The following is a 21,038-nucleotide window of genomic DNA, read 5'->3' as shown; positions in this document are numbered from 1 at the left end:
TGTTTAAAGTGGCTATGCCGTTGGAAAATAAATAAATACTTAAGCTTTAGGTAAGTCAGGCCTAAGTTACTTTTTAAATGGATCTAAGGCTGGTATCTTATTATAGGCCTAGTCTGTACAGTCAGTACCTAAGTACCAGTACAACTGAACACCTTAACTTAGTCCTTCTGAGAAACAACTTAGGCTGCACTTTAATTTAGGTCCTACACTCATTCGAATGAAAATATCGATTATTCGATTGTTTCATTCGATATATCGTTTGGTTAGTTAGGCCTATGTTAGGTTAACCTTACCTAACTAACTTAACCAAACGATATATCGAATGAAGCAATCAATATAGGCCTATCGATCGATATTTTCATTCGAATGAGTGTAGGACCTAAAGTAAAGTGCAGCAGCAACTTAACTAGCTAACTTCTCAACTAGAAGCATGCAGCACAATTAACTTAACTTACGGGACCCGCAGGGCTGATAACCTTGACCTACCTTGTTGTTGGCTTAGCCAAACACTTCAGTCATACGATACCTACCCCTCAATACTTAGCTATAAAACTATTTAACACATTGCCGACTAATATCCGAGCTCTAGCCCCAAAAGCGATTCAAATCCGCACTTCGCCAGAGCCTACTCAGCAGGCCCTTGTACTCTTTAAAAGAACTGTTTGACGAGCCACTCGCTTTCCCCAAAAAAGTCACATCCGTCAGTTCAGTTTAATTGTAATATATGTAAATAGTCTCAGTAAATAGTGTAGCCTAGTAATCTAATGACGCAATCTATCCGACATTTGTTGGTCAATGATGAAGAGATCAAGTATGGTACCTATCTAACTTAAGTATCCAAGTAAATATGCCTAGCTTCGGTTAAGTTAGGCCTAACTTACATTCTGTAAGTTAAACTTTCTAGGCCTAGTCAGGCCTACATTTTAAACTGAATCATTCATTATTAAAAATATGATATTAACTCAAGGTTTAACTTAGGTCATTTAAGAGGACTAAGATCTGTTGTTATAAGGGGGAACCAAGTCATGAAGTCTTACTCCTTTCGCCTAACAGCTTCTGTTTCAGGACAAACTTTCTTGCCTTCCACCTTTGACAAAGATTAAATTGCTGTGTTCTACAACTAATAAGTTAATCCTACATAAATGGTTAAATGAATGAGTATTACTTACCGCGCAAAAATGTATCCAACAACCAATATTGCTCGCGCACTTAACTGTACCCAAACACTTGTTTAATTAAAATTCAGGTTTCATTCATTCACGAAGGGAAGTCTGATCCAATGATTCGATAAACAATACACGTTCTAAACGATAAGGCTTTACACTCTTTGTGAACAAGAACGTTACGTTTGAATGCTGGATGAAGTTTCAAATTATTTTTCACACATATGCGCACAATATAATAATTGTTTTAAGTAAAATAACTCACCACAAGTAATAATAATCTACTCTCTAAATTAACGCCATGTTGAACTATATGACGCCGAACTCAAATATCCAACTTCAAGTTTGTTTTTAGTTGTTTCCAGGCTCCGTTATATTATAAATGAGTATTAAAGTACCTAAGTGAATTAATAAATGGTAAAACAACTTTAAGGCTGCCAAAATATTTGAAATTAAAGTAATTATGTCTCAACAAACTCTGTAAAAATCAGTTGTTGTTCTGATATTGTTGTATAAGTGGCATCCGGGTCTTTACAACGTTGCCACATCTACTGTAGATCCTAAAATAGGATGTAACTTTCTTCCAGTTATTAGCTCTAAAAGAACGAAGGCATTTTAGTTGTTAAATTTGCAAGGCGGTATAACATACTTTGGCATACCTTGCACAGTAAATAGTCCAAAAAATGTTTTCTCTTCTTCTTTTATTTCTAGATGACCTTTCTAGGAGCATGATGAGATTTGGCAACTTGTGCCATATTTCACACTCCCAGAATTCCTATGTCTGCTAAAGGTGTGGCAGCCATATTTTGTTTAAGGCCAGTGGGGGTCAAGGGGGTTGACCAGTGATCAGCTTATTGTACAAAAGTGTGTAGAGTCTGCAATTTGTTTTAGTTTTTGTGTAATGTTGTGTTTTGAACGATAACGGATTTCCTCGGTCTCTTGCATGTCTTGGACTCATGTATGTATGTCAACCCATTTACCTCTTCTAAACAGGGTATTGGCAAAAGTCGATATTTTCATTTACGTAGAGTAGGCTATACTTTTAACTTATCAATAATCTAGGGCTTAACCTAAATTTGAGGTAGGTAGGCCTAAGTTAGTTGTCAAAACCGCATGAACAATTAGAGGTAATCTATTTTCTTCAAAATATTTATCCTACTTAGGCTACTTAGAGTTAAAAAAATTTTAAATGCCTTACACAATTTTCATGGATTTGCAAGTCAACTGATGATATTAAGGTCGTGTCCCCTTAGGGCCCATACGGGTGATCAGTGGCGGTTACAAGGGGGGGGGGCTACAGGGGCTAAAGCCCCCCCCTTGGACCCTGGAAAAATAAATTTAAACGTACCTACATTTCTTCCTTAAAATACGCAATCTCGTAAACAGACATCAATGTAAGTAGTTTTTATTAACGCAGAGGATACGCGTCCGGTAACCGGACGTGGATTAGGCGTCCGGCAGTTACTGTCATAACCTAACTTAACCAACCGAGTATCGTGAGTTACCTCGTCCGCTCAACGTGGTCCGTACGGTCGAGTATAGACACGTGTATGTGTCCCAGTCGTCGTACTAGTGCCGTGGTTTGTGAAGAACAGTGTAATTAAAGTGACTGTGTCATCGCTGTTTGATGCCAAATACAAGGATAGGAGACTATTTCACGCCGGTGCAGTCAAGGAGTAGTAAACGGAATCGTTTACACATCTCTCCAGAGAGCCCGGGAAACGAAGGTAACCTAGCCATGGACGAGGAAAAAGTGGGAAACATGAGCCTTACACAGCTTATGGAAGGTATGAGTAATCTTCTAGAATGTAAGTTGGACGAGAAGCTTAAATGGTTAGCAACTAAAGAGGACATTGCCGGTATTAACAATAAAGTTCAGGAATTAGTTTATGAAAATGAAAATTTGAGGGAAGAAGTAGCTAACCTAAAGCGCCAGGGAAAAATTGCAAATGACAAGCTTACAGACCTTGAAGCACGATCAAGGCGAAATAACCTTATATTCAAGGGATTGCAGTGGAGAGGGAAAAATCCGGACTTTCGGGAGATAATCAGAGATTTTTGTAAAGATGTTTTGGGGATAGATAGGGTGTGGGTCAACAGGGCCCACCCTCTGGGAAAAGATAGCAAGGCACTCATAGCACATATTCCTGAAGATTCCGACATTACATACATCCTTAGCCAGACTAGGAGACTGAGTGGAACTGGGTACATTATACATAGGGACTTTCCTCGTGAGATTAGGGACAAACGGTCTTACCTTGTATCAGTGCGGGCTGAAATACAACGAGTGGTGGGTGACGACAAGGTGAAGATGCAGCTAGTTCATGATCATCTGTATGTGAAGGGACACAAGTTTACGTGGGAAGAGGGCTGTCTAAGATCTGGTCCAACCAATGGCGCAAACATCCTTAAAGAGCTTTTTCGACACGATTTTTCCGACTTTATTGCCAAACTACCGAGCGAGAAGGCAAACAGGCGCAATGAAACTTCAACTGTGAGACAGACACCGACGCCATCTCAGACCTACGCAGGGGCAGCTTCCAAGGAGCCTTCGCGGATGGCAGAGAACAAGAAATCTTCCTCAGCTTCCTCGGGTCCATCCCAAGCAGACGACATCATCAAACCCCCACCTCAGGCCGAGGTGTGAGAGGGCTACGCCAATCCTCCACAAGACCAAAGGCAAGAAATTGATCTTTATCAGGGACTTTTTAGGGCTTTGGTTTATAATGTTTGTGGGCTCAAAAGCAAGGTTAGTGATACCAATTTTTTAAATGTTTTAAAAAGTTATGATTGTATATTTTTTTTGGAAACCTTTATATCAGAGAGTGATGTAGTTTTTATTTCAGCTCAGCTGAAGAATTTCAATTTGTTTTTTAAGTTAGCCGTCAGGACCGGAAATGTAGGGAGGTATAGTGGTGGAGAGATTATAGCAATTAATAAATCATCTCCTTTTATTGACAGCTTGACTTGTGTCGAAGAACATAATTTTAACATTGTAAAAGTGAGTTTCATGAATACACAAAGCTTTCTTTATTTTTTGCCTCTTTATTTAAATTGTAACAACTGGGAACAAGACTTCGAAAATCTAGTTACATTACTTAATAGCAGTGAGAAAGAAAATTGGGTTTTATTAGGGGATTTAAATTGTAGGACAGGGGATGAACAGGGATTTTTAGACGGAGAAGTTAGCAATATAACAAAAAAACTCAGCGATTTTCGGAAATCAAAAGACAAAATCATTAACAGTAGAGGGCGCAAAATTTTAGAGTGTTTTGACAACACAGGTCTTATTATTTTGAATGGGAGATCTGAGAGCGATAAGGAAGGGGAATTTACTTTTATAGGGTCATTGGGTTCATCAGTCATTGATTACGCGGCGGTGTCAGTAAATTCTTTACATCTAATCAATGATTTCAAAGTAGTGCCGTACCCAGGCTCAGATCATCTTCCATGCGAAATTAGGTTAAATGTTGCAAGTCCTAGTGTCGCTGGAGGGGAGTGTGGTAAAATCTTACCTTTACTTCCTAAGCTAAAATGGACCGCCAGTGACACTTTAAACTATCATAAACGTACTAATTTAAATTTAGAGTTAGTTACAATTTCTGATGATAACCAAGAAAATATTAATCAGGTAATTAAGTGTGTTTACGAATCTGCTGAACAGAAACCAAACAGTGTTGCTAAAGGTAATAAAATAATAAAAAGAAATCCTTGGTTTGACTTTCAATGTTTAGCTGAAAGGAAAAAAATGTTTAGGCTTTTAAATTTATACAGAAAAACCAATTCAGAGGAAGTAAAGAAAAGCTATCTCACACAATTCAATAACTATAAAAAACTGTGTACTTGTAAAAAGAAATCTTACTACGATAAAATTATATCAGATCTAAATGATAGCAAAAGTGATAGCAAGTCATTCTGGCGGGCCATTAACACCTTCAAAAGGAAAAATGACAATATTGTGGGAGATATATCTGCAACTAATTGGTTAAATCATTTTAAGAATTTATTGAATCCACCACTTCTGACAGAGTCGATAAGTTATGCAGAACCGCTAATAGATAACGACCAGCTGGATAATCCTTTCACTTTCGGTGAATTGAGGAATGTTTTGAAATCAGTGAAATCCGATAAAGCACCTGGACCAGACAGAATACCTTATGAATTTTTCAAAAATGCCTCAGATGAATTTTTAAATATGTTACTAACGGTATACAATAACATTTTTATTAGTGAAACAGTACCAAAAACATTTAAAGAATCGATTATTTTTCCTTTACACAAAAAAGGCGATGTTAATTTAGCTGATAACTACCGAGGTTTGTCTTTTATTAATAGCATTACGAAAATATTCACGAGCCTTATAAATATTAGATTACAAACGTGGATGTGCGAGAATGAAGTACTAACAGAATTTCAGGCAGGTTTCAGAAGAGGATACGCCACCATCGATAACATATTTAATCTGACATGTATAATTAATTTACGTCTATTACAAAAGGGTCAAAAGCTTTATGCATTCTTTGTAGATTTTAGCTCGGCTTTCGACACAATTGATCGGAGAGCATTGCTTTTCAAATTGGCAAATTTAGGTGTCTCCACGCGAATGCGGAATGTTTTAAAGAGTTATTACAGTGAAACAAGTTCTAGTGTGTGGTGTGGAGGCGGAATAACTAGTTATTTTCAAACTAATACAGGTTTAAGACAAGGATGTAATCTGTCACCGACTTTATTCAGCCTATTTATAAATGATCTGCCAGAAGTGGTGGAAGGGGGGTGTAACATCAATGGGGTTAAAATAAATGTGCTACTTTATGCAGACGATATTATTCTCCTTTCCCCAACGAGCACTGGGCTGCAGCATATGATTAAAAAATTAGAAAACTATTGTGACACTTGGAATCTAACTGTCAATCTAAATAAATCTAAGATAATGGTGTTCAGAAAGGGTGGAAGACTAAAGGCAGGTGATAAGTGGAGGTATAAAGGAAACGTTATCGAGGTGGTAAATCAGTATAAGTATTTAGGGGTTACATTTACAAGCAACCTGTCATGGAACAGCCATTTTAAGGAAAAAGCCAGAGTAGGAAAATTTGTTATCAATTCTGTATGGAATTCTTTATTTAAAAACAATAAAGTGCCAATGATTTCCAAAATATCGTGTTTCGAGGCTGTTGTGCGATCGACAATCTGTTATGGAGCACAGACCTGGGGTTTCATAGAAAGTGAAATAATAGAATCAGTACAAACTTTTTTTCTAAAAAGAATATTTGCACTGCCTTATAATACGCCAAAATATGTATTGTACCTTGAAACATACTTCGATAAACTTTATTTTTACACTATAAATTTAAATATTAACTATATTTTGAGATGTTTAACTTTGCCACCAAAAAGATTGCCAAACTTTTTAGCAAAACAAATAATCGAGAAAAAAACATCTTGGTGTAGAGAATGGGAGTATTTGGGACAAAAATGCAATATTGAGTTTAGTTTCCAAGATCTCGATCCAGAGGGGTTGGGCCTCCAGCTGAGGACGGTGGCAGGTGGAGGGAGGAGTGTGTAGGGCGAGCGCGGACCTCTGTCCACCACAGGCAATTACTGACGCTCGACCTTGAACTTGGCGATAGGAGCCCAATAATGCTCAACAATACGCTTATCGCTTCTTGGGCTATTAAAGCTAGAGCAGAACTGATAAATCTAAACTACAAGCCGTGGTCTGAACAAAATTATCTTTGCACTCTCTGTAATCTTCAACAAAATGAAACTGCATATCATTTTATTGCAATTTGCCCTATTTTAAAACATATCAGACGTCTTTGGCTTGGAAAAAATACTTTAAACGAAACAGAATATGAGTGTTTTTTAAATGGGTGGAATTGGCGAGCTTTAGCCCAGTATTTAAGTAAGGCATGGAAATATAGGTGGGGCATAATTAATGAGTTCAATTTATAGCTAAAATTTCTTTCTTTATTTATTTCTCTTCAATTATAATTAAAAATCATGAGACTCGCTTGGAACCATATTTTTAAACGAATTAATGTTGCTTTTATTTTATGTTTTTTACGAGCTGTATTACATAAATTTAAAAATAATTATAAATGTACTTTTTTATATAAGTATACCTAGTTAAATAGTTACTTACATGTTAAAGTTTTAAAATATGTTATTTTACAGCAAGGTGCCAACCAAACAGACGGTTTAAATAAACCATTGTTTTGTGTGTTTTTGTTTTTTATTGTAAAAGATGTAAATAAGTTGTGAAGAATAAAGCACTTTTTTCTTTCTTTCTTTCTTTCTTTCTTTCTAACTTAACCAACCAAACTTGCTGATAATGAAAAAAAATCAAATGAAGGTTCAATTCTCTTCATAACATAAAATTATAAATGCCAAAAATTCTAACAAAAGATGTACAGTTAAGAAGAAATTACAATCAAAGCAAAATCTGGGACAAAAAGTTATAGGAATCGATGGGTTTCGAACCAGGGACCTCTTGGATATCAGCCAAGCACTCTATCCACTACACCACGAACAACGCTGGCCGTCAATCGTATCGTTGTGGTAATGGCGTTCCGGGACCCCACAACCCGGTGACGTCACTACCGGACGCTTAATCCACGTCTGGTTACCGGACGCGTATCCTCTGTGTTTTATTAAACTTAAAAGCGATGGCAGGAGTAGGCCTAGTATTAAGTCCCACATAGATAAACTTTGTGGACACTAGCACAACCAATAAAACAATAAGTTATTACGCTATGGAAAGTTGTACGCATCATCAAATTTTTACAGCAGCATAGATAAAAGGAGTATAGACACAGTCTTTGTCTACTCCTTTTATCTATGACAGCAGTCAGCTGTTGACATGCTAGGGCAAAGGCGAGCGCGTGAGCGAGGACGGGGAAACAGCTGATTTCCTGATGTTCCATGTTGTCAAATTGTCTGCTAGCCACTAACTTTACACAGACATCAATCAGCAAACAGCGGTAGCACCAATAGCCTATTACCATTGACTATATAAACACTAGTGTTAAAGTTTATGTAGTCAATGCTATTACTGAATTCGATACTATACATATTGTGACAGATCTATGAAATAGAGAAAAACGTAAAGTAATAAAATGTGTCTATTTGCTTGCATGGCATATAACAGGTGAAATAGGAGGTTTTAGGACAATTGGGCACAGTTATAGCCGTTAAATGGCTTTATAAAGTCACTAAACGGCTTTTAGGAGATGGATTCATAGTCTACAGTAGGCCTATGTTTTGAAATTCATGAATGCAAGTTCGTCATAGTTTGAGTTTAAAATGTCTACTTGCTCATGACAAAGCTAAAAATAACAGGTTAAATGAGAGGTTTTTGGACAGTTGGACATAGATAACTTATAGACAATAATGGCTTTAGAAAGTCAGTAAACATTTTTTTTTAAAGGAGGATATGACCGTAGCCTACAATATATTTTGAGATTTATGAATGTAATTGTCATAGTTAGTTTTAAAAATGTCTACTTATTCACGACAAATAAATAGGGAAATGGGAGGTTTTGCACACAGTTCTAGACGTTAAAACTGGCTGTGGAAAGTCACCTAACGGCTTTTAGGAGGATATGGCCGTAGTCTACAGTGTGTTTTGAAATTCATGAATGCAATCGTCATAGGTAGTTTAATTTTTTATTAAATGTCTATTTGCTCATGACAAACAACAGGTGAAATGGGAGTTTATGGACAATTGGGCACGGTTTTAGGTGTTAAAAATGGCTTTAGAAAGTCACCAAATGGCTTTGAAAATTCAAATTTGTACCCCCCCCCCCCTGCTTTATGGGGGGGACCCCCAAGCCCCCCCCTTGACAAGGCCCTAGAACCGCCACTGCGGGTGATATTTGGAGTCACAATATCTGCTTGCCTGTCAAAGTATCTAATAGTAAACAGTATTTACGGTAACTTAGCCAAGTAAGTTAAATTTGGCCATGTTGCTTAGATGAATGAAAATTTTTACTCTTGAATGCTCTTTGCAGTCTTAGTTAAACTTGGCAAATAACTAATCCTCCCCTAAAGTTAGGCGTTAGGCCTAACTTAACTTATTCCTTCTCCTGAGATGGAGACCTTAAGCCCCCCATACACTATCGAACATGCCACCCGACCTGACAACCTGACCTGACGACGGACCCATCATCCAACCTGACTTATGTCGGGTGTTTCCCACACACTATCGAGCATGTTACCCAACAAGTCAGGTGAAATATTAGTTCTGAGATGGATTTTGAGACGACTGTTAGCTGTTTCAGGTGGATTTTTTGCGATGATTTTAGGAATTTTTTTAGCCTATGGAACTAGGCTCTTAAATTTTCAATTTTATTTTTAACGAACTTTAAATCACACTCTGGATACAGTTCCTTGCACTTTTCCATCACGGGATATCGTGCCCCTATGTGCATGTTTGTTGTAATAGAGTTTACTTTTGACAGCCCACAACGCCTTCTGGTCTGTAGAGTTCAATAAATTCTGACCAGAACTGTTTATTATTTTATTAAATAAAATTATTGAAAAATGGGACGGTTACACATCACGCACAACTCGCTATATACAAGTTTACTGGAAACTGTGGCTAGGCGGGCGAGCAGTTCGACGGTTTCCCACCACACGGTCCAACATGTCAGGCGGACGGCTCGAGTCGGGTGGTGCTATCGGACCGAGCATCCGACCTGACATATCCGTCGAGCATGTCAGGTCGGAACCCACACACTGTCCAATATGTTCGACAAGACGTCGGATCCCGACATGTCCGTCCAACATGTTGGATAGTGTATGGGGGGCTTTAGGCCTAAGTTACTGCTTTCTTAACTTAAGTTAAGTTACTGCTGCTCTTCTCCTCCGCATTCCTCAGGATTGAGGGACATGTAGGCCTAATATATTTTTTGTTCCCAATTCAACTTAGGCCTAACTTAATTTAGGCCCAACTTAACTTAAGTTCGGGAACAATTCTGCAGAGAACCTGCGATATATTATTGGATTAAGTTACTTGAATATCAATAAGTCAAGTTATCGATAATGATTCTGTTCCATAACTTAACTTAAGTAGGTAGGCTAAGTAAAGTTAAGTTAGGCCTATTCCGTCAAATTTAATTTTACCATAGGCCTATGTAACTTATAAACAAATGTGTGAATAATAAGTAAATTAAGGTCTTTAGCTGAAATAACGTAATAATCTAAAGATTTTTTTTTAGTTTGTTTTACTTTTTTGCATGATTTTAGGGAATGTATCGGATAGGCTAAACTAGGCTAATTAAGTTACAAGGTTATGATCTCAGTTTGCTTAGAAAAATTACAAGTCACAAACTGATAAACTGTGACAAACTTAACTTAAGTTAATGATTATCACGTAAAAAAAAAATTCAACTTGAGTAAGTTTTTTAACTCAGAGCAATTGTCAATCAATTTTTTAAATTATTTCTAATAACTTGGCCTATATCACGGATTTTGAGGTCACGAAGTGACGCTGGCTGCTAGTAGTCAATAAGGCTAACTTATTGGAGTTAACATTAGGCCTAGGATAGGTGCAAAATGTGGACACCAATCTTGAATATAAAGGCAAGTACCTAAGTTATAGGTTTTTACGTTTTCATAACAAATAACTTGATAAAAGTTAGTAAATGCATCAGCCAACAAATTGACACCTTACCCTTCATTGGGGAAGTTTTTTTTAATCAAAATTAAGGGTACCGGTAGGCTACACTTCCATAACTGTTGGCACAAACAACCGAATGAAAATATCGATCGGTGTATCGATTAGCCTATTCGATAGGCCTATATCGTTTGGTTAGTTAAGTAAGTTAACCTAACCTTATTTATTTAATAATAACAATTTATCTATAAATAACTACACACACACTAAAACACCTTTTATCATAAACACCCCACATCCAACACACCCGAAGAGATTCAAGGAAGCACTCCCTCAACTAACAGATTAGATCCAGACTAGCCGCTATGGGCGCTGACCGAGACAACTTTGACAGGTGTCGTCTGTACACGCCGGTACCACCACTCAAAAACTAAAATTCCCTGTGATTCCTACCTGACTCCTAGACTAAGTAGTCCAGAAGTTGATGAATAAGATTAGTCGCCGAATTCGCTAGTCCACGGTCGAGGGAGTTAGTTCGCGAGCTCTGAAACCCAATTTCTTATTCGATGACTAACTTTATTCACACTGATTAACCCTCCGAGTGTCCCTTGTTTTGGCCTTAATGTCTGCCTATTTTTTGCTCATTTGCAAGGTTTTATTAAAACGGATCTGAGAAGCTTGAAAACAATGTTAAGGTAAACTGCCCAAATACCGTGACCTTAAGGACGGTTCTCTTGAAATTGCTTTATAACAAATAAAATTACGACATTTGGAACAAAATATTTCTTACCAATATAATGTGTACAATTTTCTTAACAAAATGATGGTTTCAGGTTGTATTATGACCAAAAAATTTATTTTTTACGTCCGTTTTATATCAACACTCAATTTTCCTACTATTTCCTAATTCCGTGATTCACAGAAAAAAATCCGTGATTTTTCAGCCAAAGTCCGTGATACAGCAATTTTGCAGCTAAAAGTTCCTAAAATGACCAGAAACTGCATAATTTCATGAAAAAAAATAGGAAAATATAACCTCAAACCCTTAATTGTACCAGCAGATGACGATGACAGATGAAATCAAGATGTTTGTAAAGAGTAAGAAGAAGGATTATGCATCACGTCCATAGAGGCTAAACTCCAATAACTTAAACATATTTTGTTGTTGCTCCAATTTTATTCAATAAATTACTCTCCCATTTCTTAACTATAAATATAAAAGAAGGATTAGGTTAACTAAATAATATAACAAAACACAAGAAGCAAATGTAAAATCGAATTTATTGAGATGTCTACAATAAGTTAGTTACCTACTAAACAAATCACAGACAAGACCAAACTAGGCTAAATTGGATGAATAATTTTAAAGTATTTAACAAGAAAATACATATTGATAGGTAGGCCTACACTCCACTATAAAAAGTATTGAACATGGAATGCATAGCCAACAGTGACTCATGCAGGAGGGAATTGGGGTATGAGCTCTGGTATGTTGGGCAGAATTTTTTCATTTCAATATCTTGAGTATTGGTTGGTATGCCAGCAAAGGCATGTGACTCATGTTGGGGGAATTGGTGTGTGAGCTCTGGTATGAGCTCTTGGTCATTTTATTTTCAATTTCTTAAGTATTTGTTAGTATGCCACCAATGGAATGTGACTCATGTTGAGGGAATTGGGGTGTAGCATTCCAGCCCCGTCACCATTATGCCCCCAGCATAGGTAGGGGTCTGACTTAGGGGAGGTACGAATGAGGCATTTAGTTCAAAATTCCTCCGCGAACAGCGCTGTAGTAGAGAGCACTTTGACAATGAAGGTTTACTATTCGCAAAAATAGTTCTGTTCATAAAATAAAATTATAAATGCCTCAAATTCAATTTTATAATTTTTTAATTATAAAATTAAACTATCATAACCTAACCGAACTAACCAAACTTGCTGATAATTAAATCATATAAAAAAGATTAGTACATAATAGAAAAAAATAATTATGTTTATTAAATAAAACTAGAAATTGCTCAATTAAAATTTTATAATGACTTAATAATAAAATTAAACTGTCATAACCGAACCAAAACAACCAAACTTGCTGATAATGAAAAAATCTGAGACAAAAAGTTAATGCAACCAGCGAGTTTCGAACCCGGGACCTTTTGAACGCCAGCCCGGCACGCTAACCACTAGACCACCGAAGCCGTTGTCCTCAAACCGTATTGTTACGGTAATAGCGTTCCCTCAGCTAATAAGAAGCCCACAGCTGTCATCGTAGCCTCTTCCGTACCTCCCCTGAGTAAATACCCATAGGTAGCAAGAATGGCTCTGCCAGTACATCTTGGGAATAGGTCCATTTAAGAGAGAAAACTTGTCACTTGGAGTTCTGAAAACAAAACAAAAGGTTAAAATATAAATATCTTAGTCAAACGTGAAATCAACAGAGAAAAACTATAAACCCAAGAGGATCACAGTATTGAAAAAAACTATCGTTATCTGCTAATTAATTTCCGTGGATGCAATTTTTCAACATTTAAATGCATTAAAATTCATAAATTGCCCATAAAATAGTAGCCTACACCAATTTAAGAAAGAGAAAAATGAATAAAAATCTAGTTAAAAATTGTTATTGAACTTACAATTAAACTTAAAGTGTTTTAATTTACGTTTGCAACTTGCCTGTATGTTAAATATAGGCCTAGCCTAAGAAATGAGGTTGATTTATTTTGGTTGTACATATTTATTGGACAACCCAAACTAAAAACGGACTTTAGCAGTGAATTCAGCACACTCAAAAGTACTTAATTACCATATTTAATAGTCTTATTTTATAAAATATGATTATTTTTCACTAACTTAAAAATATCATGTGCACTCTAAACACCGTGATCCTGTCACGGTATTTAGAAAATAGCAATCTTACATTGCTAATCACCGTGATGCAGTTTTCTAAAATATAATTTCAATAACCAGCTTAAAATAGGTTTATAACAAAACAGTAACACATATTAGTCAGGGGTGCCCATCCCCCCCTAGACTCATGACGCACCCCCCCCCCCCAATTGAGCAACAGCCCCCCCCATAAATAATGTACACAACAAATGAGAAACATTATTCCCCCGCCCAGCACTATTTGTAAAACTATAAAAGAAGTTTTAAAATTTTTTTAGATATTTAAAATTCAAACCCAGGTAATCTATATCAATAAAGTTATAGTTTTGTCTGTACATTGCTCAGAATTATACATATTTTGGGTTATTTATGTTTTATACATTGAAGAAGTTGAAACATGTCTTATCTCAATTTATGTCCGTCTGTCACGGCCCAGAAGGCATTTTATGCAGCCTACTCATGGCCTACTCTAAAGAAAACTAGAGTACCGATTATGATTCTAATGGTTTAATTGTATCCACAGGATTGGCGAGAGAGTCCTTATAGCCATTAAAATATGGCCTCACTATTTTGGAAATAAAATAACGGACGATCAAAAACACAATTTTGTGTGATTTTTCTAGTTTATTTTCTCCATGTTTACTACATACGTCATTAATTTATGAAATGCTAATAATCTGTTAAGATAACACGTCATATATGAAATTACGAACAGCTGTTTTGATAAAGATTCCTTTTCCTAGCTGTCACTGATATTTTTACATAAATGTTCTTTAAGAATACTGTGTAGGCCCTAACCATTTCCGATCACGTTTGTAAGCAAATCCAAAACCAAGTGAGATTAATAACCGTGTGGCTTTGGCTTACATAACGGGTTTGATTTATCACGAGTACTAATATGTAACTGTAAATTAAATTAAATAACTAGCCATCATCCAGGTCGGGATCCGGAGATTCTGTGTGTATCAAGTTGTACTTGAATTTTGATTACAGGGAAAAGACCGTGAATCAGTGTTGTACAGGACTGGAAACTTATCTTCCTATATAAATAAAATTAGAGTTTTATAAGTCACCTCAATTAAAGGATTTTTTTATTTCCAGAATATCTATATAGCGTTCGTAACCTCTGCTTAACGAATTGTCAGCGTCTTTCTCGATATAACGATCCCATCTCCCTCCCTTTAGAAACATCACAGCTCCTTTGATGAAAATGAAATGGAAACAACGCGTGCGCCAACAATCGTCTGCTCCGTTATACACTTCTGTCTGCTGTGCACTATGTTACAACAGATTTCAGGTCCAACAGCTGGGGAATGATGACGATATAATGCTTAGTACACTGTGATTGAGTGATAACCATGGTAACTTTAGTAAGGCTGTGATTGGCCAATGAGTAGGCCTAAATATGACAACTTGTTGAATTTGTGTATGAATTGAAGAGAAACCTATTAAAGAACAGAAGAACAAAGAAAGAGAATAACAATATTGTTCTCGTTACATTCTTTTTTAAGAGTGTTTTAATTATCTCTAAATATAATTTACACTTTTTTATTACTTATCTATCAATTCCTATGCTGTGATACAGCACCTATCGGTAGCCTCTGCCTATCATGAGCAGTACCTTATAACACTTTCTAAAGGTTCCTTTAATATTTACGTTATTTATAGCAATGCAATGTTTGGCTAGTGATTAGTTGAGTTTGAGTTAGCTACAATTTTAAACGTTGCAGTTTGTACAACTGAACAAAGATAAATGATTTGAAATTTACAATAATAATGATTGTGCAATATTGAATTTCGTTTATAAAAATGTAAATCGTGACGTTAATGGCTGTTTACAGTGTTTTAATGAGTTTGTCATCTGTTTTTATACTATATTGGATTAACCGTATTTTTCATCCCCCCCCCCCCTCTCACTATTAACTCAGGTAATCGAGTATCTACACAATAGTGTAAAGTATTGTAGCCTATTCTACTTGCTACTTGATTGTATTTTAACGAGCTTTATGTCAACAAAGCGTTCTGCTGTGCTAAGTCGCGGTGTAGCTGGACGTGTCTGTACCACGCGTTATCTTTATCTATCACAGCAGTTGAGCCATCCCGTGCGCTCCCTCTTAGATCTCACGTCTTGCTAATCTTAAATAATAACTTTCTACACGAATCCTAAACCATCCTAAAATCCTATTTTAACTAATTTAATTCAATAATATAACTATTGTCATTAATTAATCCACTTTCTATCTGGCGACTTCGTAATGTATTTTGGATTGTCGTCACATTGAACACTGTTGCAATTAACTTTAGCCCCCCCCATTTGAATTTTTTGAGCCCCCCCCAAGAATTTCAATGACGCAGTCTGCGTCACGGCCCCCCCTTGTGGGCACCCCTGTATTAGTTCAAAATATACGTCTATTGTCTATGTAACATAAAAATATACTAAACTAAAGCTTATTCCACTCACCTCTTTCCTTGTTTGAATCACTAAGAACCTTAAGGAAAACACCTGTTTCAAGAAACGTCAACATTCAAACTGATAAATGAGCCAGATGACATGGCACCAGCAGCCATCAAAGACATTTAAAATAAACTCCAAAAGTTGAATTTACTTCTTATATAAAGATTAAACGTCTTTGACCAGCAATATTACTGTTATTGGCGGGAAAATACAAAAATCACGGTATTTGGGTGAGTCACGGTATTTGGCAATTTACCTTAATTATACTGTTCTATATACCATTTTGTTTGGAAAATCATGGGCTTCAATATTATACATAAAACATAAGGAACATTTGTTTCAAAAAAAAATTTAGGTAAAAAAAATATAAGTTCGCGCTCAATGAAATTGTATAAATTATAGGCCTATAAATATTTGAAAATAGCCACTTTGTTCTAAATTTTATAAGGATTACAAATATATAATAATATAAGGAAGTAGATTTGCAAATAAATAAGTTATGGGCAAAAAACAGATTTCAGTACATAGCGTTTAGCTAAGAATGCATAGCCTAACCATAGCTAGGAGTCTGGCTGATAATTTACATCAATATCACTACCTACTTCTTCAGGATCATCAACCAGCCCTTCAAAATCGCTTAAATCTTCTTATAATGCACCACGTATATCACTACTTTTGATTTTTAACACTAAAACAATGATAAACGTAATAAAACACATCAGTCATCGGTCCGAGGTTAACCAAGCTGTTTACAAATACGCACGTCAGCTGACTGCTACAATATTTTCGGAACTAAAATGAAAAGCGCTTAGAGACAGACCTCCGGAGAAAGCTCTGAATCTGTCAAATAAAACGATACCTAACTCGATCCAGTTCAATCCGATTTTGTCAGTCATAGAGCCTTCGCCGTAAACAGTGTTTGTGAGTCGCTGCAGCGGCACAAAACACTACACAAAGTGTATTATGTGTCGCTGCAGCGACAAATAACACTCGGAGGGTTAACTTAAGTAACTCCAGGAATACATATTCCCGAGCTCCGAAACCCGCCCTAAAAGCATAACAACTTAAGTTACATTCAAATTTTACAATAGCTTCATGTTTTTTGTTGTTTTTTTATGTCAAATTTTTGGATTTTCAACTTTTTGATCGCAAGCTAAGCTCAATCCATCTATACATTTTTTAAGTGCTCCAACATCCTAACTTTTTATAGAAATACTTAAGTTATCACGAGTTTACGTTTGGATAACATAGCTAGGGCCTAAACTTACTAACTTCAAAGTCTTTTAGCATCGAACATTAAAAATGAATAGTGTAGTGTAACTTGCGTAAACTATCCCAGACAAATACTTAGAGACAACTGTTATTAAGTAGGCACCTTGAGCACTGGTTCCTTACTGAACTTGTGATTTAAGTAAGCCAGTAAGTGTGATTTAATCTAGACTATTAATTACTGGTGTTTTGGATGTCGGCTTAGAATGATTGACATTCTATTGTTGCCTCTAGATCAGTTATTCAACCAAATTTTAAATATAGGCCTATAGTCTAGGCATATTAGGAAAGTTAGCAGAAAGTTTAGGTACAGTCCTAATCATCACTTTTCTTTATGTTTTTTGGGTCGCTGAACACGAATACGAGGTTTACTGACAGATATTTTGCCCGGAACATTGGTTATTTAGTGAAAAACCTTAAAATTTGGGCACTTTTTTTGGTTTTTCGGGCAAATCTCGGTAAGTATGGGTTTTTGATAAAATCATGCTTTATAAAATTAAAGATGACAAAATTTACTACAAGTTTCCAATATAATGTTTGTTTCTACGACAAACCGTTTCGCCACTAGAGCACACTAAAAAGGCCAGAAGTACAAAAAATTAAAAACATTGCTAAATGCTGCAGTTTTACATTACGTTTCCATGGAAACAACCCATGTTACGATAATTTTAACTATTTATTCATGATAACAAACTGAAACACACTTAAAAATACCCCCGCCGCAGCAAACCTGCAGACTAAGCGAATTTCCATTTCCCTGATTTTCAAGTTATTTTATTAAGTTATTAATTTTCCATATCAGGGAAATGGAAATTCGCGTAGTCTGCAGGTTTGCTGCGGCGGGGGTATTTTTAAGTGTGTTTCAGTTTGTTATCATGAATAAATAGTTAAAATTATCGTAACATGGGTTGTTTCCATGGAAACGTAATGTAAAACGGCAGCATTTAACAATGTTTTTTTTTGTACTTCTGGCCTTTTTTAGTGTGCTCTAGTGGCGAAACGGTTCGTCGTAGAAACAAACATTATATTGGAAACTTGTAGTAAATTTTGTCATCTTTAATTTTCCAAGGCAGGATTTTATCAAAAACACATACTTACCGAGATTTGCCCGAAAAACAAAAAAAAATTGCCCAAATTTTAAGGTTTTTCACAAAATAACCAATGTTCCGGGCAAAATATCTGTCAGCAAACCTCATATTCGTGTTCAGCGACCCAAAAAACATAAAGAAGAATGATAATTAGGACTGTACCTAAACTTTCCGCTAACTGTCACTTATATTCCTAATATGCCTAGCCTACTATTGGTCGATCAAAAACTGAGAAGAATGTAGGCCTACGCTTTTGAAAACAAAAATATCTGCGCTTGGTAGTTGAACATTCCTATTGCATACTGTAGGGCCCTTTTTACTTGTCTCAGGATCAAACCAGATATTTACTGAATATTTGGCTAAGTAGGCCTATTTATTTAACCTATCCCAATCCAAAGTGTGTAGTTAAGCTACAGCAATGCTCACAATAACTAGCGTTAATGATAAAGATTAACCATAGCAGCTATCAAAAAGAATCTTCATATGTGAATATCACAAACTTGTTGTTACAAGAACTTTCACAATAAGTTTTAAACCTGTATAGCCTACCATATTTTATCACTCACTGTTATTTGACATAATAACTGGCCAGACATTCAGTAGGCCTACGCTACTACTAGCTTAGTACATTAAAAGACTGTCAATTTCTTCAAGGCCAGCTAAAGTTACAGACTCCTTTGTATTTCAATGTCTGATTTTGCTATATTTGGGTATGATAGAGAGTTGCATAATTTTGCTTGCGATAATATTGTAGGCTATTAGTGGTATTAAATAACTAGTCCAAAACAATTTCATATACCAATCCAAGTATTATGTCAGTCATTGGACTGTCAGTACATTTATCAACATTTTATAATGAAGTGAGTTATGTGGCCTAACTAAGTTAAATCCAAGGGTTACTTTGTATTTCCTGTAAGCTTTTATCACTTTGTAGATGTGCTCTTTATCTCCAGGGCGCTAGCTGAAAGTTTATGTAATTTGTGTTATAGGGTTGCTATGTTTGGTGATCAACTCGTTATCTGGTTCCAATTCAAAAGTGATCCATCTACAGTCGTTAACTATTCAATATCTCTAAGGATCTGATTTAAGAAAGGGCTACGAGCTAAATCTAAGTAATTGCCCTAAGTAACACTCCAAGATCAGTGACAGTAAATTGAATATTTAAAAATATTAGCCAGTGCTATGTGGAAGTCTCAGTCCATCTTGAAAAGTGCAAAAGAAGTTTTCTTCCTAGTGCAACATAGACATAAGTTCACGGGAAAGACGCTGGTGTTTAACTTACCATTTTTCCAAATGGGGAAAACAACATTGACTGCTCGAGCAATATTTTATGACTTTAGTTTGTTTAACAAAATGAGGCCCTTAGTTGAGATGAAGAGACTTTTTTCAACTCAGGTAGAGCTACCCGCTGACTCCACTACTCCTTATCTACTAGTCAAATCTGATTTAACCCATTTCTATACCAAGATCAAAGAAGAGCTGAGGTTCAACACTAGTCAAGATAGTCTATACAACGTGTCTTCCTATTATTTTGATGGCAAAGGAAAAGCAATCAGACCAGTTTTGATCATTTTAATGGCTAGGGCCATCAACAAACATTTACATTTAAACTGTGATTTACTTCAAACTCAGAAGCAGGTTGCCGCAATTTCCGAGATGATTCATGCGGCATCATTGATGCATGATGATGTCATTGACCAATCGAATCTTCGTCGGGGAAAGCCAAGTGTAAATTGGGTTTGGAATCAGAAACAAGTAGCGATGGCGGGAGATTACATCCTAGCTGTCGCCTCCATGATGATCGCGAGGCTGCGGAATGACGATGTCACTATTACCTTGAGTCAGTTTGTGACGGATCTTGTTAAAGGAGAGTTCATGCAACTGGGTTCAAGAGAAGTAGAAGGTGCGAGGTTTACACATTATTTAACCAAATCCTACTGTAAAACAGCGAGTTTAATTGCCAACTCATTGAAGGCTGTTGCAATCCTCGGTGGAGCCGATGCCAAAACTACTGAGATCGCTTACGAGTACGGCCGCAACATTGGCATTGCATTTCAACTAGTCGACGACTTGCTGGATTTTACTTCATCGTCTGTTGCTCTGGGTAAACCAACAACGACAGACCTCAAACTGGGCTTGTGTACAGCGCCTGTGTTGTTTGCGTGTGAGAAGTTTCCTGAACTTAACTGCATGATTATGCGAAGATTTCAAGAGCCTGGAGATGTTGAAAAGGCACTAGAGCTAGTTTACAACTCGGATGGTCTTGATGAGACCAGATATCTCGCTGAGAGGTATTGCCTAAAAGCCACTGAAAAGGCTGAGCTTATACACGAGTCGCCCTATCAACAAGCTTTAATAGTCATGTGTGACCAGGTTATAAACCGAACTAAGTGAGCTTTGTGAATTAGATTGTTAAAACTAGTCAGGATTAGAAAATAAATAGACATCGCAACCTAAACTTTGTATTGTATTTATTAACTACATATTAGGCTAATTTGAATTAGCAAGATGATATGAGGTGATTTGAGCCTTTAAAAGTATATTATCCATGTTAGTTCTATTTATAA

The 21,038-nt window shown here is 36.3% G+C and overlaps 3 protein-coding genes across 8 annotated transcripts in view; 2 read left to right on the top strand and 1 right to left on the bottom strand.

The window, feature by feature from the left end:
* The window catches only part of LOC128981946 (protein lines-like), a 30,153-nt gene extending 28,690 nt beyond the window's left edge, over positions 1 to 1,463 (bottom strand). Inside the window, exon 1 of the mRNA XM_054400943.1 lies at positions 1,170 to 1,463. The gene's annotated coding sequence lies outside the window, so the exon portion shown is untranslated. The remainder of the gene's footprint in view (positions 1 to 1,169) is intronic.
* A 299-nt stretch (positions 1,464 to 1,762) lies between these two features.
* On the top strand, positions 1,763 to 20,973 carry LOC128981963 (all trans-polyprenyl-diphosphate synthase PDSS1-like). The gene is made up of 2 exons (XM_054400971.1): positions 1,763 to 1,953; positions 19,461 to 20,973. The coding sequence occupies exon 2, from the start codon at positions 19,654 to 19,656 to the stop codon at positions 20,863 to 20,865; it is 1,212 nt and encodes a 403-aa protein (XP_054256946.1). The 5' UTR covers positions 1,763 to 1,953; positions 19,461 to 19,653; the 3' UTR covers positions 20,866 to 20,973.
* Positions 1,966 to 21,038, top strand: part of LOC128981961 (serine/threonine-protein kinase MRCK alpha-like) — a 79,492-nt gene continuing 60,419 nt past the window's right edge. For 4 of the 6 annotated variants that reach the window (XM_054400970.1, XM_054400968.1, XM_054400969.1 and 1 more), the window contains exon 1: positions 1,966 to 2,121. The gene's annotated coding sequence lies outside the window, so the exon portion shown is untranslated. Of the gene's footprint in view, positions 2,126 to 21,038 lie in introns of all 6 variants that reach the window. The other 2 variants (XM_054400966.1, XM_054400967.1) reach the window with 2 other exon arrangements.

Source organism: Macrosteles quadrilineatus, unplaced genomic scaffold (assembly GCF_028750875.1).
Source record: "Macrosteles quadrilineatus isolate MER2022 unplaced genomic scaffold, UCM_ALF_1.0 Scaffold_60__1_contigs__length_738512, whole genome shotgun sequence".
NCBI classification, from domain to species: Eukaryota; Metazoa; Arthropoda; class Insecta; order Hemiptera; family Cicadellidae; genus Macrosteles; species Macrosteles quadrilineatus.
Note: the sequence above shows the minus strand (reverse complement) of the source record. Positions and strands in the feature narration are given on the sequence as shown.

What these genes read in the sequence shown, in the direction of transcription:
- LOC128981963 (XM_054400971.1), top strand. Translation starts at nt 19,654, where the DNA reads ATGTGGAAGTCTCAGTCCATCTTGAAAAGTGCAAAAGAAGTTTTCTTC.